General features: G+C 41.0%; 1 protein-coding gene across 2 annotated transcripts in view; it reads right to left on the reverse strand.

The window, feature by feature from the left end:
- C2CD3 (C2 domain containing 3 centriole elongation regulator) overlaps window positions 1-19,284 on the reverse strand; it is a 118,836-nt gene that overhangs the window by 27,014 nt on the left and 72,538 nt on the right. For both annotated transcript variants that reach the window (XM_040258805.1, XM_040258806.1), the window contains exons 24-29: window positions 18,443-18,781; window positions 9,112-9,250; window positions 7,604-7,668; window positions 3,741-3,946; window positions 2,630-2,760; window positions 230-391 (exon numbers count right to left, since the gene is read on the reverse strand). In XM_040258805.1, coding sequence (XP_040114739.1) covers window positions 230-391; window positions 2,630-2,760; window positions 3,741-3,946; window positions 7,604-7,668; window positions 9,112-9,250; window positions 18,443-18,781 — 1,042 coding nt within the window. The remainder of the gene's footprint in view (window positions 1-229; window positions 392-2,629; window positions 2,761-3,740; window positions 3,947-7,603; window positions 7,669-9,111; window positions 9,251-18,442; window positions 18,782-19,284) is intronic.

Raw genomic sequence — 19,284 nt, forward strand, 5'->3', positions numbered from 1 at the left:
CTAGTACTATAGCCCCCTGAAGGAATGGAAGGCCCCAAGCTGAGACAGAGTCATCTGTGAAGAATCCTGTGAGGTTCCAGGTCCACCCTGACACTAACATACAATGAAAGGCCCTGCAAAACATCCCAGAGCAGCAGTAGCTGATGGAAAACACGCTGCAGGCTGCCTCTGCCCATCCACCTGGTGCTCCACTATGGTTCTTGCGTCTCTTCTCAGCAGAGAGTCTCACCTGAGAGAAGTCAGAATGGAGGTACGCGAGGACAAGGGCGATTCGGTCAGTCTGTCGGCATCTGGCAAGACTGCCTCTGCCTGCTGCAGGGATTCATGGAATCGGCGGATGTTCTGCACATGCTCTTCATGGCGCAATGCCTGGCTTCTTGTGGTACCGCTTCTGTTGAGCATAAGTGGGGGTAAAATATATTCCCAACCGATGAGAAAACAATAACTTAGTGACAACAAACAACTCACCCTCCTGACACGGCACTGCCGATCCATCCCCACCACCACAGTTCTGGCTTCCCTGGCTCAAGTGCTTGCATTACAATTACCTCCTGAGTAATTCTGCCTACAGTTTTATTCATTCTCCTTTGATAAATTCTCTACCTTATAGCCTCAGTGATTTTTAAAATACACAGATCTGAAATAACAGTAACCACAATATTTATAGAGGACTAGCTTGCCCATTTCCATAAGGAATCCAGCAGGGACTTGTGATATACGGAGTATGTTGAATCTATAGATCAATTTGGGAAATACCATCATTTTTACAATATTAAGTCTTCCAATCCATGAACACAGATATCTTTCCATTTATTTAGAACTTTAATTTCTTTCAACAATGGTTTATAGTTTTCAGAGAATACGTTCTGCACTTTTCTGGTTAAATTTATTCTTAAGTATTTTATTCTTTTTGATGGTATTGTAAATCTACTCATTTTTTCAATTTCATTTTGGATCATTCATGGCTGATGTATAGAAACACAACTGATTTTAAATATTATGTTTTAAAAGTTTCTCAGTTTGGGGTGGTGGTGGAAGGATAAATTAGAAGGTTGGGATTGGCATACTAATATATATAAAACTAATATATATATATATATATATAAATAAAACTAGCATACTAATATATATACACACTACTGTATATAAAATAGATAACTGGGAATTCCCTGGTGGTCCAGCAGTTAGGACTCTGCACTTCCAATGCAGGGGGTACAGATTTGATCCCTTGCTAGGAAACTAAGATCCCATGTGCTACATGTTAATGTTAATAAATGTTAATGTTAATAAAAACATAAAAAGAAAAACAAAAAAGATAGGGCCTCCCTGGTGATCCAGTGGTTAAGAATCCACCTTGCCATGTAAGACACCAGTTCAATCCCTAGTAGCCAGGAAGATCCTACATGCTGAGGAGCAACTAAGCCCATGCACAACTGCTGGAGCCAGGGCCTGTAGAGCCTGTGCTCCACAACAAGAGCAGCCTCCATGACGAGCAGCCCACACACTGCAGCAAAGAACAGGCCCCGCTTACGGCTGCCCCGGTGGCTCAGAGGTTAAGGCGTCTGCCTGCAGTGCGGGAGACCTGGGTTTGATCCCTGGATTGGGAAGATCCCCTGGAGAAGGAAATGGCAACCCACTCCAGTGTTCTTGCCTGGAGAATCCCATGGACGGGGGAGCCTGGTGGGCTACAGTACATGGGGTCGCAAAGAGTCGGACATGACTGAGCGACTTCACTTCACTTTACTTCATGGCAACTACAGAAAGCCCATGTGCAGCAATGAAGACTTATCACAGCCAATAAATTAAAAAAAAAAGTGAGGACCTACTATAGAGCACAGGGAACTATACTCAACATTTTGTGATAACTTGTAGAGAAAAGAATCTGCAAAGGAATAACTGAATCACTGTGCCGTACACCTGAAACTGACATGGTATTTTAAATCAACTATATTTCAATAACATTGTATACTGTAAATCAATTATATTTCAATAAAAATTAAAAGAATTGTAAGACATTAAAGTTTCTCAGTTTAAATTTATAATACGGTAAAAACTGATAGTTAAAACCTACAGAAATAAACCTCTCTGAGGTCACCAGTAATTTTTAGGAGTATAAAAGGATTTTGAAGTAGAAATGTCTGAGAACCACTGCTAGGGCCTGAGGAGAGTGGGGTGGAAAGAAGCAATCTTAAATCTTAGATTCTATCCTTTGACAGGATGGAATGTACTCTAGCCCTAATATCCATAAGCACATACAGTTAGTTTGGTGAAATGAGAATGCCAGGTGCTTTTTACACAATAACCTGGCAGGTAGGTTTGGGAGGGGAAAGGTCATGATATGTTTCTCACATAGCTGATGATTGATTTTAGGCATGAAGGTTCAAGGCCTCTGAGGAGAAACAAGTCCCTTGCACTGAAGCTACCTTTTTGATAGCAGTAAAACTTCTAGTACCTAATTTTATAAAAATTATTTCATATGATCTTGGGATTCCATGGGCTTATCAAAGAAGGTCACTAGTCTTTGCCTGTTTCTCATTTCTTCCTCTAATAAAGGAAAGAGAAATGACAAGCCAGTTTGCACACTTCCATTCCGGACACCATCTCTTCCTGTCATCAAGAAATCACTCACGTCCCAAAGGAGAAATCAGCCTCCTTTGATGAGGGGTGAGCAGGCAGTTCTGGAGTCTGTCCCACAGTGCAGCCAGGAAATGCAGCATACACAGCAGAGGCAGGGAAGGAGAAGGCACTATATACTGGGATCTGCAGAAGCAATGAGGAAAATGGCACACTTGTTGTCACAAATCCTTTTGGAATAAAGCAGTATAAATAAATTTGTAAAATTTATTGTATATGTATAACTTACTATTTTCTGTTGAACACTGTACCAAGCAATTTATATGTATTTTCTCATTTAAATATCACACTCTTATAAGGGAGGTACTATCATCATCCCCATTTTACAAACTACAATGTCAGACTGCTTTTTAAAAGTTGCTTTATTTTTATTTATGCTCTTGTTTCCTCCATCTAGTTTGTGAACCCCTGGCTGGACATCTTACATTTTCTTTACATGTGAGGATAATCTGACTGTGATAGTTCTTATCTCATGATTACTCAGGTTGATGTAAAGAAAAGGCCCTCCTACAAAGGGGATTATTTAAACTATCATTTTCTCATCCATGCATTTATTCACTCAGTAACTCATCTGATATTTACTGAATCCCACTCTGCCAAATCCTGGGTCAGGCATGCGTGACACAGTCTTCCCTTGACAGAGCTCCCCTATCTGGGACAGTCTGGAAAATTCTCTTTTCCTTCACGGTAAAACTCCCTGAAAGAGTTGTCTATAATTACTGTCATCAATTTCCCTCTTCCCATTTTCTCTTAATTTTTTTTAAGAGACCAAAGATGTTAATGTAACTTTTTATTTTTAAAGTTTATCTAATGTAGTTTCAGATTCCACACTGTATCTAACCTTATTTTATTTAAAAAATTGAGATTTAATTCATGTGTTATAAAATTCATCCTTTGAAAGTAAGTGTTCAATTCAGTGGTTTTTCAATAGCATCCATCACCACTATGTAATTTCAGAACATTTTTCACTCCAAAAGGTCATGAAATCATTAAAAAACAGAAATGCATTCTGTACAATGGAAAGTACCAAACACATGTAAATTATCTTTTCATAGGTTTTGCTCAGTAGAACCTTATTGGTTAAGGATGTGAATAAAGATACATACCAGTGATCCTGGGTTCTCTACCTCACGTCTTGCTTGCCTTTCTTCTTTGAAATGAATCAAACTCTCCAAAGGGGAGATAGCAACTTTTATCTGCCCTTGGCACTCTCCACTGAAGTCTGTGATGTTGTACCAGCCACAAACAAACTGGAAGCCAGAGAGAAGTGGGGAGAGGTCCACAGAGGCAAAGCCAATCACCCTCTCCTCATCTGTGGGGGAGAAAGAAGAGCTGGGCAGTGTGGCTGGGCACATCTTGCCACTGGGCTTCGAGGTGGCACACAGAGGTGATTCAGGGGGTGGGAGGGTTCAGTGATTCCACAATCAACAGAGAATACCGATAATGAGGATAAGAGAAAAGCAGCCACAGCCTGCTTTTGAACTACTGTATATTTTTTTGTACGGTAGGGAAAAGCTGGCAGGGTTGAGCTCTGTCCTCTTGAAACAGGCAATTGGAAAACATCCCTTAAACATAAGAGACACTTGTTCTTCTCCCTAGGGCACCAGGTCTCACTGATTTTCCTTAGGGAAGTGGGTCTTGAAAAAAATCACTTGAAAGACCATCACTCTTGGAATTATGAATGATTTGCATTTTCTTATTTATAGTTGTTTGTATTTTTCAAATTTTCTATAACATACACATGTATTATATTTAATTAAGAACACACACACACAGACGACAAACAACCCCCTAAAAAACCAGTACAGGGTACAAAATGAGTTTGGGCTCAGGCTGTTCTTAATGACAGAGAAGACCCTTTCTTGGTTGGACGAGCTACCATGCAATGACCTTTATTTTCAGATTTACTGCTTCTCACTTCTGACATGAAAGTAGCTGAGGACAAACAGACCCCTGTCCCTTTACATGCTCCTGTTTTGTATAGGCTCCACTCCCTACACTGAATCAAGGACTGATTCTTCCCAACACGGACACAATTCTCAGTTTTCAATTTGCTGAATAAAATTTTCAAGAAGAGTGGTCATGAATTTTCCGATTCCTTTGACACTAGACTCATCACACACTGTCTAACATTTGTTTACACAGTTTGCTCTTCTCTAGACTGGGACCTACCTAAAAGCTGAGACCAAGTATAACTCACTTTATGTTCCCCAAACTTTCCATACCTGGCATAATATCTTCCTACCCTACAGGAACTTGATAAGACACCCACTGAGCACACGCGTGAACTGGCCACTGTAGAGTGAGACTAAGAAGCAGTGTACCACAACAGCGAATCCAAATGCGGCTTTGACTTCAAAACACGTTATTCTAATTTCCTGGGCCTCAAGTTTCATATATAGGAGAAGTGCTGAACCAATTTAAGATTCTCTTTAACTTGGACAGTCTGAGATTATAGGAACACTTGAAGTTGTGTTTGCCAGAGTAGGGGTCATGTAATTCTTACCCACTGGGTGTGAAGAATGATGGAGAGCCATTGATTTGTTCTCCAAAGATATTCCTGCTTTTCAAAGAAAGCTAATCTTGCTCTCTTTGGTTATCAAAGATGGAACCTGTTCTTGTTATAAAATAACTTTAGGCAATCCCACTCGAAGGTTCTGCCTAACATGAAAGCACTTCATCCTAAACACAGTGGAGGAGAAATCTGGCTAAATTGATCATCACGAAAAAAAATCAGGAGTTCCCTGGTTGCATAAGGACTAGGATTTTGGGCTTTCACTGCTGTGGCCCAGGTTCAGTCCCTGGTCAATGAACTGAAACCCCACAAGCTGCAACTTAACTTTATTTATTATTAAAAAATTTTTTCTTTGGCTGCGCCACAAAGCACATGGTTATCCTAGGTCAAATCCACACCCTCTGCAGTGTAAGTGCAAAGTCTTAAACACTGGATCGCCAGGGAAGTCCCCTGTAAGTTAAATTTAATATCAGATTTAGCAGTCAACCCCCCATTCTCCCTTTGCAGTTTTATGTTCCAGTGATCTTGAATTTCCCTTGTATTCTTTCTTTACTCCAGGCTTTTGTATTTGCTATCCCTTCTGACCATACAATGTCAAGTCCCTTCATTTCTCATCAGAGGTATGCCCCTCAAAGCCTTCTCTAACATCCTAAGTCTGGGTTAGATGTCTGCTACCAGAGCACCCTATATGTCGTTTTACTTTTGTATCCCCATCATTTAGCACAGTTCCTGGCATAGAGTAGGAACTCAAATATTTATTGAACACAGCTTGGTCTGGTCTGAGTACCTTTTACAATAGGTTCCTTTGATCTGTGCGGAAAGGATGGAGTTAAGAAAAGGATGGAGTTAAGTAAGTCTACATACACTGAGAGACAGAGCTGGATGAGCTCTGTCCCCCACACCGGGGTTCTACACAATTGTCTAGGAGTCCTGAAAGGTAGGGAATCTATTTTCTTCATCTCCATACCTAACAGCCCTAGCACTGTACTTTACACATAGTAGGCATAATAATAAAAATAGCTCCATTTATTAAGTGCCAATTTGTCCCAAATACTTTATATAATTATCTTTAACCCTTACAAAAACTGTTGTCATTATTGTTCAGTTGCTAAATCATGTCCAACTCTTAGCAACCCCATGGACTGTAGCCTGCCAAGCTCCTCTGTTCATTGAGTTTTCAGGCAATAATACTGGAGTGGGTTGCTATTTCCTTCATCAAAAACCCTGCGTTGCAGGTTCTATTAATCTTAATTTTATAAATAAGGAAACAAAGAATCAAACAGGTAGAACAATTTTCTCAGGTCACACAGTCTGTAAATAGCAGAGCCAAGATTTGAATACAGATCTGCATAAGACTGAAGTTTATTCTTTTTTCCTGCTGAAGTAACTTTTTATTTGAGGCAAAGTCTGGTCTACTTGATAATTTCTGGAATACTTTAGACAGAAGACGGGAATAGAACACTAAAGAGGAGTGTTGTGCTGAGCTGAATATAGCAGTAATTCCTTGTAATGATTCAGAGAAAACTGAATTATGGTCAGTTCCTGACCCACTAATGAGGCTGGGAGGGGTTGGGAATCCTTGGCAGCAGCATGGGACCAATCATCAAAACCAGATCCGAAGCATCACTCCCAAAGAGGAACACCAGGGAGCCTGGTGAGTCAATCTCCTTTACCCCCTGACTGCCCTCAGGCCTTTACTAGGTTTTAGGGTTACCCTTTATGGGCAAGCAAACACTATGATGCTACAGATAACTCAAAATCGCTGAAGGTCTGGAAACCAAGATCCAGCAGGAATCTTAAAGGAGCTAGGTTTGTAAGCAGGGATTTAGTGAGACAAAATTTTCTAAGAGCTGTGAGATAGTTGAATGTCCTAATCATCTTATTTTTCTGAATCATTCAATCTTACTAGTCTGGTGAAGTACAAATGGTAAAGGCTAACCAGCTAGTCAGAACTGGGTTTGAGGAGAATGCCCTATTTGTCCAGTGGTTAGGACTTGGCACTTTCCCTGCCAGGACCTGGGTTAATCCCTGATTGGGGAACTAAGATTCTGCAAACATTGTGTGTGGCCAAAAAAAAAAAAAAAAAAGTGAGTTTGAATCCTAGCTCCATCAGTTAATAGATATATGACCTTAGTCAAGCCACTAAACTTTCTTGGGCCTCAGTTTTTATATATATAAAATCTAACTAGCAGTATTTTTACCTTACAAGATTAGAGCTATTTCTAAAGGTATAAAAGCATACTGCCATTCAGTAATAAAAACAAAGCAAGCAGTCAAACAAAATGATATGAGGATTTAAGTTCCACCAGAGAATGACATGCCATTCTATGGGATCACCTCTAACACACTCATGTGTTCCCAGCACCATCAGTGTCATGGTTTTACTTGGTTAGAAAAAGATTGGTAAATTAATATGATGTGGACTTATTTTATAACCAAAGAAACAGTTCATACCTCCTTTATGCCAAACTTTGAAGACCAGAGTTTGTTGTGGGTCCAAAAGAAGCTCTTTCGAAAGCCTAGTAAGTAAAACAAGCACCATAAATTAACTGTAGGAAGCTTCTCTAGTATGAAACCCAGACTCGAAGGGTATCTTAAAGTTTGCAAATCACTTTCCTTTCATGCTCATGACCATCTTCTAGGATATATTTTCATCCTCTAAAAGCAGGGGATGGAAGTTCAGAGAGGTGATGTAATGAGTACAACCCGGATGTGGTATTCTTTCCCCTAACACCCGTGGCCCCCATTTTACCGGAACAGGTAAGGATTCTTCTCATGTCTTGTAGTGGTAGGTGGAGGCAGTGAGAAGAGAGGAAAAGAATGTTTACTGAGCACCTACGCTGGGCTTAGCCCTCTGATCGCCTACCTTTGGAGGCAGATTTGGTATTTTAGATAAAGTACTGGCCACTATGGCCAGAATTTCTGTAATTTCCAGCAGCTCACCACAGACAGTACTGAACTGTCACTGCAGTTAGAGTTCCTGACTCGGGTCAACCTCTCAAATTTCAAAAACACTGAACATGTGAGCAACTGCTGAGACTCAACTAGGTACATAAACACTGTGAGAAAATAGCAGATCAGATACCATGTGTGTGGCTAGTGTTGGTGGACAAGAATTAAATTTTACAAAAAGTGATGCAGTGTAAAGATAATATTAACAATAATTAGTAACAGAACTCACACTTTTAACAATGATGAAACAGGTAACAGCAGAAAAGGGAGGAGAGCCCTGTGCAGCAGGCCTCTGTGCCAGCCCCCAACCTCTGAGCTGCAGGCCACATGGTTGACAGGACTCCTCCACTTCCTGTTTTTGAGCTTTCAAATCAGATCTGACATTTGTTATGTACCTACCATGTACCATGAGGTAATATTCCTAAATTTCAAGTAATTTGGACCTCACAATAACTCTGTAAAAATTACCTCAACTTTACACATGATGAATCTGAGGCTCAGAAATGTTATGTAACTTGTTCATACAGTTAGTGAATGACAGAGATGGGGTTGGAGGCCAAGTCTCTCTAGTTTCAAAGCCCAGGCTCTTCCTACTGCACCAGAAATCTTTCCCAAAGATGCATAATCCACAGCCTTTCTGGAGATCTCCACCTTCTTCACTTAGATAACTTGTATACATTCTTTCACACTTAGCTGAGGTGTCTACAGGGACTGTCTTAATCCACTGTCTTTAATTCCCACTGCCCAAGAACACAGCAGAGCAAATAAGAGGACTCCATTGAATAATTTTTGAGTTGTACTGAGTAGAGATAAAAAATACCACAACAAAACCTTTAAACCACCACTAGCTGTGAATTCATAAGCACTAGGATTAAATAATTGTTTGCTAAGGAAAGCATTCTCCAAGTCTGCTCAGTATTGTAGTGTCTGTTATATTCCTCGGTTTGAGTCTGTCTCTTGGAATAGAAAGCAGATTCTGGAAGGCTGATGGTACATCATATAATACAAACCTTGATTGCTGTTGAAAATTCCAGATGGGGGAATCTGTATTTTCAACCACTTGGGTGTAGATAGGAGATGGCTCATCAGCTGTTACAAAGGATACACAACAGCTGGGTACTGATACTTTCCGCTGTGTCAAGGGGCTCCCTGAAATAGGAAACAGTGAAATGACTAAACTTTAGGCAACCAAAAAAGAATGTGCTGGAAGCCTCTCATTATACAGGTACAAGAAGATCCATTCCTATCTTCTACCTTTGGGTCTTTGTTTGAGCTATTCCCTGTATCTGAAATGTTTCTGTTATTGAAACTGTTCTTTCAAGGCTCAGTTCATAAATACCACCCAGCAAGAAACAACTTCTCCCATCTCCTTGTACTCTGTGGGATGATGGAAAACACTGGATTAAGAGGAAAAAGATAGAACTGCAAAGAACCTGGACTTAAAAGTCCAATGATCAGTGACAGCTCTGCCACACACATTCTGTGTGACTTTGGCTATGTGTGACCTCGGGCAAGGCCTATCTTGGCCACTCCCTCTTCAAATGATGTATATGATATTTACATCTCCTTGGATGTTGTAAGGATTAAAAATAAATAACAGGGCTTCCCCTGGTGGCTCAGTGGTGAAAAATCTGCCTGCCAATGAAGGAGACATGGGTTTGATCCCTGGTCTGGGAAGATCCCTCATGCTGCGGAGCAACTAAGCCCATGTGCCGTAACTACTGAGCCCAGGAGCTGCAGTGACTGAAGTCTGTGTGCTCTAAAGCCTGTGCTCTGCAACAAGAGAAGCCCCTACAATGAGAAGCCTGCGCACTGCAGCTAGAGGAGGCCCTGCTCACCGCAACCACAGAAAAGCCCATGAAGCAACGAGGCTCAGCCAAAAGTAGATAAAAACAAAACGATAAAAAAATTATCACATAGATGGAGTCACATAGTATACAACCTTAAAAATAATAGTAGTAGATAACATATATCACTTGCTGTGTGCCAGCATTTTTCTAAGAACTATACATATATTAACTCATTTAATCCTTTCAACAAACCTATGAGCAAGATATTATTATTCTCATTATATAGATGAAAAAAACTAGGGTACAGACAGACTGGCTACAACCTGGTAAAACCAGTTTACAAGCATATTTTTGAAAGAGCAGGAAAAAAAATGATTCTAATAAAATGGCAGTAATCAAAGAATAGCTAATAGAAATCAATAAAACAGCTCTCATCATAAGTAATGTGAAATGTACAGAATAACGCTAATATTACCTTTATCTACTGAGCTATCGTCTTAAAAGTTTATTTTCGTGAAACTTAACAGTATTACACAGACTGACTTGCTCAGCATCCACCCTCACTTACTTTTACTGTTTTGTATTCCTTTACTGTAGAGATTGAAAGGGTCACTACTCTGCTGTGCTAGAGTACGGATGGATACATACTGGTCTCTATGTATTAGATGCCATTACAACAGATTTGGAAGGCAGATGGGAGGCAGAGGATGTGTTCCTTTTCCATTTGCTACTAGCATGGATGACACTGAGTTCCCTGCTCAGGGATCGTGTCTCTGGGTCCCCAGAGGCCCAATGGTAATAGAGATGATTTCCTGATCCCTGGACTGCACTGCTGGCACTGTTATTTCTAACTTAAAAGATCTACTGGTTCTTTAGTTAGAGCCAACTAACTCCCTAAGCCCTTCCAGTAACTTGAATACCTTAACATTCTACATTAAACTTCTTTCTGTTTAAAACAGCTGGGGTGAGTTGTTTCCGGCAACTAGACTCTCTCTGACGTAGTTTCCATTTCTCTCTTTCTCAGTCTCACCCCCCTCTCTCTGTCTCCCATTTTTTTTAGTAGGTCTCAAGTTTGTCAACTGATTTCTTCCAATAAAATGTCACAAATCCTCACAGCAAGGGAGATTCTACAATAATCTGTGTCTATGTTTCCCTCACTAAACTAAGAGTCTCTTAAATGCACAGAGGAGGCCCACGGCTCTTATGAATGGTTTGCAGACTCCCTGCTGCCCTTGGTCTGAGAGGGTTGCCAGGATTGAAGGAGAGAGAGCTACTAAGAAGAATGGGAGACACAGAGAGAGGAGAGAGAGAAGCTGCCTCGTGTGTGCAGCGTGTATCTGCAGAGAGCAGCATCTGCTCAGGTCAATACTGAGAGGCCAGCAGAGAGCCACCTGGGGTTCTGGGAGACAGGACTCCTCGGTTCCGGTGTACTCTGCACTGATTTAGCGTGATATATTGGGTGCTTCACTCTAACCCTCTGGGTCAAGTTTCTTCATCAGAAACATATACTCTCAAATTACTTCAATAATTACCTACAATAAATTCTATGATGCTAGATACCTACTAATACTGCCCAGATCTCTCTCATACCTCAACCCTCTCTTTTTAGGTTCACTATTTTTGAGGCTGCTATTTGCTAGAGGCCGTGAAACAGAAGTACTATTTCTACTTTGGAAAAAATTGTTCCTTATTCAGTCTTGAACAGAAACACTCCTTTCAGCCAAACAGGCGGGTGATAAAGAAATCAGCTTGGGACAGCAAGTCTCCCCTTGCAGCTGGAAATCTGGCTGGGCCTGTTTACCTTCCTGAAAAAGGTCAAGTTCCGAAATACTTTGGGAGGCAGCCAAGATGAAAACCGCTATACCTCCTACTGAATTGGGACACACACTGAGAGCAGTTAAGAAGACTTGAGATGAGCCACCTTTATCATTTACGAGTTTTCACTGAATTTTCTGTGTTTCACCTAAGTGTGGAAAGTAGTAGTTTTATGCATCAAAAATGGTATAATTTCTCCAATGAGATTAAAACAATAACTCCTTGTTTTTTTAATTTCTAAAATCTTTTGGCTGTACCACACAGCATGTGGGATCTAGTTCCCTGACTAGGGATCATACCAGTGCCTCCTGCATTGGCAGCTCAGAATCTTAACCACCAGGGAAGTCCCATAACTCCTTATTTCAGTGTTGATAAGTTTTCTTATCAACACTAAATTTGTGCTGATAACATCCCTGATAATCACATAAGACGGTGTCTCTATCTCTAGTTTACAAACAAGGCAACCAAGGAACAGAGAGGTAAAGTGGCTTGCTCGTCACATATCTAGTCAACTGGAAGGTTTCCTAACTCCTATTCCAGGGATATTCCATTGCAATAGTTCTAATTAATTCTACCTGGTTCAAAGAAAAGCTCTCCTTCTGGCTTGGAGTAAAGAGATGGAAACTTTCCCTCAAGCAATGCCCAGATTTGTACAGTAGTAAAAACTTAGCTCAGTTTTGTTAAGCTATCATTAACTGACACCTACTCTGTGGCTTACATGCACAGATGAGTCAGATCTGATTCTTGATCTGGAGGCAGACACAAACAGATAATTATAATACAATACGATAAAGACTATACCAAAAGCACAGGGGGCTGTGGGAACGCAGAAGGACCCCTAATCCTGCCTGGGTGGTTGAAAGAGAGCCTCTAAAGGCTGATGATACTGAAGATGGTTTTGGTTTTCATTGGGTAGAATTTAGATGACCTCAAATCACTTTACCTCTCTGTTCCTTGATGGCTTCATCTGTAAGACAGGGCTAGAGATACTGGTCATGTCTAGTGTAAGTACACAAATCTTATGAGTACTGAAGCTGATTCTTGAAGGTTCCTCAGAGTTTTTTCTAACAAAAGTATCCAAGAAACTCTTGTATTTCAGAACCAGGACCACAGTGGGGACTACACTGTCTCAGGTGTAAGGCATAATTAAGGGCTGTTTATGAAGCCTCTGCATTCAGCTTTGCACTAAAGAGTCATTTGTTTCCTTCATCATTGAAGATGCTTCTAAGGCATGAGAGGGACGGACACACTGAGAACACTGCTGAAGGCAGGACGGTCAATTTGGATATTAAAGAAGCATCTACCTAGAACTTTCATAAGAACTTGGCAATTTATAGCTGACTCACAGCGTGGGATATGCTGCCCTCAGCACCATATGCTTAGAGATGATCTTATAAGACTATTACATTTTACAGTCAAGGAAAAGAGAAATGGGTTGCCCAAAGTCACTATACAAGTTAATGGCTTAGCAAGGGCCAGAAGCCAGTCTTCTGAATCCCATTCCAGAAGTCTTCCTATTATATCATCATTTGGAAGCACATTTCATAGAGATGATGCGCAGGTCTGTACACTAAGGGCCCAGCACAGGGCCTGAGTGAACCATCAATATTTGTGGGGGAAGGACTACATGGGCCTATCACTGTGAGAGCAGGACTTGGGAGACAAGAGACCTCTGAAAGTGTCCACTCTGATGCTTTCTTCCTGGCTAAACAGAAAGAGGCAAAAGAACAAGTGATTTACAGAGTTGTAACTCATGCCAGAAATACAAGAGGCAGTGAGTATCGTATTCACAAACAAAAGGACATTATGGCTGCTTAGCTGCATCATGAAGACACAGGCACTGAGACACAGAAATAAACACACAGTCCCTGTCCCCAACGAACAGGCAGCCTAAGGAGAGACGTGTTAAGAAACATTTTCAGTACAGAATAATAAGTGATATGGAGGAGGAAACCTGTGTAGGGATGGTGGTGGAATAAGTAAGTTTTGGGAACAGAGAGGAAAGTATTCTACTAACAGAGGTGGTCAGTAGGCTGCAAAGTGTTAGTATCATCTAGTTTACTCTTGAAGGACGAGGAGCAAGTTCACTGAATAAGAGAGAAGCCATATCACGTAGAGGAAAGACCATGATCAAGGGTAACATGACAGAGGATGGGGCACTGGCAAAAAGCAAATTGCCTAATATAAGAAACAGTGAGAGATGAGGCTGGAAAGACTGATTAGGCCACACGGCAGCACTCTGTGTGCTAGGCCACTGTGACTGCAGTGACATGAAGTCAACAAAGTATTTTAAGTGGAGAGATAAGGTCACATTTGTTGACCAGACATAATATAATCTCAGTAGTAGAATGAAGAAGATACTGAAAGAGAATACTGTTCATAGCGATCGTTGAGAGGGCAATCCCATTAATCTAAATTCCTGAAGCCTGAACATGCAAGGAAGCAGTGAGAATAGAGAAAAGGTGATATAAAACTTTCTGGGTAAGAGTACATGATCCTATACCCTGTATTGGATACAGCAGGAACTTAATACCTATTTGTTGAATGAATCTACTAATCCCTACTATCCTCTGTTAAATTCCACATAAGCAACTTTCCTGCAGGAGAAGCAAAGCAGAAAATCAGAGAACATATTAAAAGGAGAGAAAGGGCATTTGAACAAGGTCTCTGCTTCCTCATTTAGTATTTACTGCTTATATTATGTGTTAGACACAGTTTGATGTGTTAGCAGTCAATAAATCAAAAAACTGCTATCTCTGTAGGACTTAATCTTTTCCTAGAAAGACAGAAGATAAACAAAATACACTATTAAAGGCCATAGAGAAACATAAAGCAGGAAAAAGGGATAGGTATTGTTGGGGAGGCTGTAAGTTTAGATGGGTGACCAAGGAATGTCTGGCTGGGCCAGTGATTTCAGTAAAGCCAGGCCAAAAGTGAAGAATGTTCCAGGCATACAGTGAACATCAGATTCAAAAGGCTCAAAGCAGGAGTCCGCCTATACATTCAACAAAAAAGCAAAGAGGCCAGCATGGCTGGAACAAGGTGACAGAGAGAAAGAGCAGGATGCTGGGGAAAATTTGGTAACTGGTACCTGGGGAAGGGAGAAAGGAATCTAGGCTAAGAAAGGTGAATGAGCCAGGGACTGGCTTGCTATATATTATGACTAGAAGGGCAAGAAAGTCAGCATGGTGCCACCACTGTGTCCACGGCCCCTCTAAAATCATGTCAGTTCATCATATCCCTTTATCTGGGTTATCAGCTCTTAGGGGACAGAAACTGTGTGCCATTTGCTCTGCACTTCCTGTACCTGGCACTGGCCTAGCACTTACCTACTTGCTGAACTGAACTACCATTCTTGCAACATAAGCACAGGACTGGACACACAGTACATAATTACCCTGGTAATACAGAGTGTAAGCAGGACTACATGGTAAACACAGATAAACTGATAAATACATCCTGAGAGGCAAGGTAAAGACTCTGTGTAGTAGACCAAAGGGCACAGGCTTTAGGTGAAATTCCTTTAGGTCAGGCTTTAGGATTAAAATTTCAGCTCTATAGAGCTTATCAACTGTGTAACTCAAGTCATTTCAGTTTTGTGAGTTTCAGTTTCCTCATTTATAAAATAGTTATGTACTGTAATCTGCTCATAAAATAATCCTTTGTGGTAAGGATTAAAGTGAAAGTCACTCAGTCTTGTCCGACTTTGTGACCCCATGGACTATATAGTCCATGGAATTCTCTAGGCCAGACTACTGGAGTGAGTGAAAGTGAAGTCGGTCAGTCCTGTCTGACTCTTTGCGATCTCATGGACTGTAGCCTACCACGCTTCTCCATCCATGGGATTTTCCAGGCAAAAGTACTGGAGTGGGTTGCCATTTCCTTCTCCAGAGGATCTTCCCAACCCAGAGATCGAACCTGGGTCTCCTGCATTGTAGGCGGATGCTTTACCATCTGAGCCACCAGGGAAATCAGGGTATCTTCCCAACCCAGGGACTGAACCCAGGTCTCCTGCACTGCAGGCAAATTCTTTACCAGCTGAGCCACAAGGGAAGCCCAAGAATACTGAATAGTGGTAAGGAATAAGTGAGATAATTAATGTATAAAAGTAAGAATAGAATTTGGTACAAAGAGATGTTCAATAAATTACTGCTAATTGTCAAGACATATTTAAAAATATACTTTGCTGTCTAACTGAGAAGTTACAAGCATATTTTGCTTTTTGCAACATGGAGGCAACCACTAAAATGAAACATAACCATGTTTTTGCACATTAAATTTTATTTTCAATGTAAAAACAAAAAACCAAAACAATTTTTGCAAAAATCAAAGCTTTTTTGTGCTTTCCTTAAATTCATTCCTTATCAGACTTGTCACAGATGGGCTGCATTGGTAGGGCAGTCAAAAAGTGAAAACTGTTTCCTAATTTTGTGACTCATACAGGACCTCAGTATCTCTAATATAGCACAGCAAGACTGTATGTGAAGACGACTCTGTCCTGAGACAGAATGCTTCAAGGTCTCTGACACACTAAGGTGATGGAAGGTTGAGAACCTCAGGGTCTTTGTAGAAGCTTATAATTCTGGATGTAACATTTGTTGGTAGTATGTATATGGAGAAATAGAAATAAAAGACAGACAACAGTTACTGTGAGCATGAATTTGGTTTCTGTTCCAAAGTAATAAGGATACATAGCAAAAACTGAGAGGCAACACAGAATCTTTAGGAGCCAAGTAGGAAGGCTAAATCAAAAGATATATTTTGAAATCTTCTGGACTTACAAAGCTATGTGGACTTACAAAGCTATGGATTTTTAGTTCTCAGAGTAATCACACATCTCAGAACTGATAATCAAAGCCATTTACAGATGAGAAATTCAAGACAAAGAGAGACAATAACTGCTCAAAGTCACAGACATACAGAGCTTATTGCCTGGAAATACAGGGTTGAATATATTCCTACTAGAATGTAAGCTTCATAAGGGCACTATTATTGTCATTTTGTTCACTGCTTTATCCCCAGCACCATGGACAGTGCTCACACAGCAAACAGGATATGTTTTGTTGCTGAATGAATGAATAAATGAATGAGATAAGGTCTCTGGTCTTAAAACACCTCCTACCTAGCAGAGAAGAAAATCATGCAAATAATGTTAGCATTAATGTATGCAATATATGCTATGAGATAAAAAGGGCAAATAGGTGTTAAATGGTGATGTTTGTGCTGAGTCTTGAGAGAGGAATTGGAATTAAGCAGGCAAAAGAGTAGGGTGATGGCAAGAGGGAAAATTTTAGGAGAGATTACAAGGCTGAATAAAAGTAGGGTGAGGGTGAAAAAAATGTAGAGCAGGGGTTCTTTGTGCCATGGATTACTTTGGCCATCTGGGGAAGTCTATGGGCCTCTTCTAGTAGTAGGTTTTTTTTTTTTAATGAATAATGTAAAATACATAAGATTACAAAGAAATCAAAGTTACCAAAACATTAAAAAACTGTGACACAGCAATATATGTGTTCTATTAATATATAAAAAGATTAAGTTTTAGGTTTAATAATTACTTTGGTTTCGGACACGACTGAGCAACTGAACTGAACTGAGTAACTACTGAAATTTTGAAGTAATGACAGGAATAAACGACATGCCAAGATATCTGCAGTAACTAAAATGGGATATGAAAATACCTGTGATTTCTATAGTTGACAGCTTCATGCTGCTGCTGCTAAGTCACTTCAGTCGTGTCCAACTCTGTGTGACTCCACAGACGGCAGCCCACCAGGCTCCCGTCCCTGGGATTCTCCAGGCAAGAACACTGGAGTGGGTTGCCATTTCCTTCTCCAATGCATGAAAGTGGAAAGTGAAAGTGAAGTTGCTCAGTCGTGTCTGACTCTCCACGACCCTATGGACTGCAGCCCACCATGCTCCCCCGTCCATCGGATTTTCCAAGCAAGAGTACTGGAGTGGGGCACCACTGCCTTCTCCTACTAGGCTCTATTGCCTACACTCACAATTGGAAGAAATGTTCAATTTTAGTTGCTGCTGTGCTACTGTTTAGTTGCCGAGTCATGTCTAACTCTTTGCAACCCCATGGACTGTGGCCCGCCAGACTCCTCTGTCCATGGGATTTCCCAGGCAAGAATACTGGAGTGGGGTTTCTATTTCCTTCTCCAGGGGATCTTCCTGATCCAGGAATTAAACCCGTGTCTCCTGCTTGGCAGGCAGATTCTTTACCGCTGGGCTACCTGGAAAGCCTCAATTTCAGTTAGAGGTTAATAAAAATAAAGATCTAATTATTTTCCTATCCAAGATCACCTACCCTGACTTTAGTCCTTGGATTCCTGAAGGCTTATGGATGCAGTGCTAAGAATCCTTGGCCCTAGGTGTATAATGAAGAGGGATAAAGTTGGTATGAATAGAGACCAAGGTAGAGATCTAACAGAAATTTCAGCGACACAGTAATTTAATGGATGGTGAAAAAGGAAAAGAGGTGCATCTAAATTGATACTCTGGTTTCTGGACTGAGGAATTTATGATATGCAAAATTAAGATAACTGACAAGGCCCACTTAAGTTCAGAAAGGCTTTCACACTGCTTAAACCTTTAGGCTTGAAAAATATAATTATTATTGATTAAGATGATTAGCAATTCCTCCAGACCCAGTCATGATTAGAAAGATTTATGAAGACAGGACTCTAGCCTGCAGAGTCAGATACCTGTTTATAGATAAGTGAGAAGAACATACCTTTCAAGCTTAAGTGCATTGCTCTCTCTACCAGAATGCTGACTGTGAAAGTTCCATCTGACTCAGGAGGGCCCTCCTGGGCTGCGCAGACTTCAGCTGTGGTGTTGTTGCAGGGGACCTGGGTGGAGGCTGGAGACTTCCGGTGGCCATGTGGTGGAGAGAGCTGGATCTCATCAATTCCTCTGGGGACCTGCTCAGACTCACTGTGGCTGCTGCAGTCCATGGAGTCCAGCTCATGAGTGGGCCCAGGGTGTGAAGAAAGAGAGGAAAGAACCACATGAACTCTCAAGGCAGCTCCCGAGAGGTTGGAAGCATTTCGTCCAAACAGGGGATAAACACCTGCAAGAGGATGGAGGAGAATAAATCGAGGCAAGCAGGAACACTTTCTCAGCCTGGAGATGTTCACTGAAGGTGCCTGTGGTCCACTCTTGTTTGGTAGGGCCACAGGCCCTAACATACCAATTTGCAAAAGAAACTGTGCGGTTAATATACACTGTGAGAGACTTTACTGTCTCCCCCGCAACCCCTCAACTCTATCTGAAATAATGGAAAGCAATGCGAGGCTGGATTTTAAGCCAAAGCTGAATGACTACCAGGCACAGCTGCTATAGAAGGAATCCATGAGCTGAGGGGGTAGCTAGACTTGAACGACTTCTGGAGTCTCTTAAAAGTTTTAACATTTGATGAAATCAAGAGTAGCCTGTCTTTTCTTCCATAAGTCCTACTGGTTCTTCTTCTTAGGCCTCTTATTAGGAATCTGACTTGATGCTCAATTTAGCCTGTTTCACCAAATAAGTAGGTTTTAGCAGTAGCCCTGAAGATCATTTGGAAGGGAAAGAGCA

Source organism: Oryx dammah, unplaced genomic scaffold, assembly GCF_014754425.2.
Source record: "Oryx dammah isolate SB20612 unplaced genomic scaffold, SCBI_Odam_1.1 HiC_scaffold_17, whole genome shotgun sequence".
In the NCBI taxonomy this organism is placed as follows: domain Eukaryota; kingdom Metazoa; phylum Chordata; class Mammalia; order Artiodactyla; family Bovidae; genus Oryx; species Oryx dammah.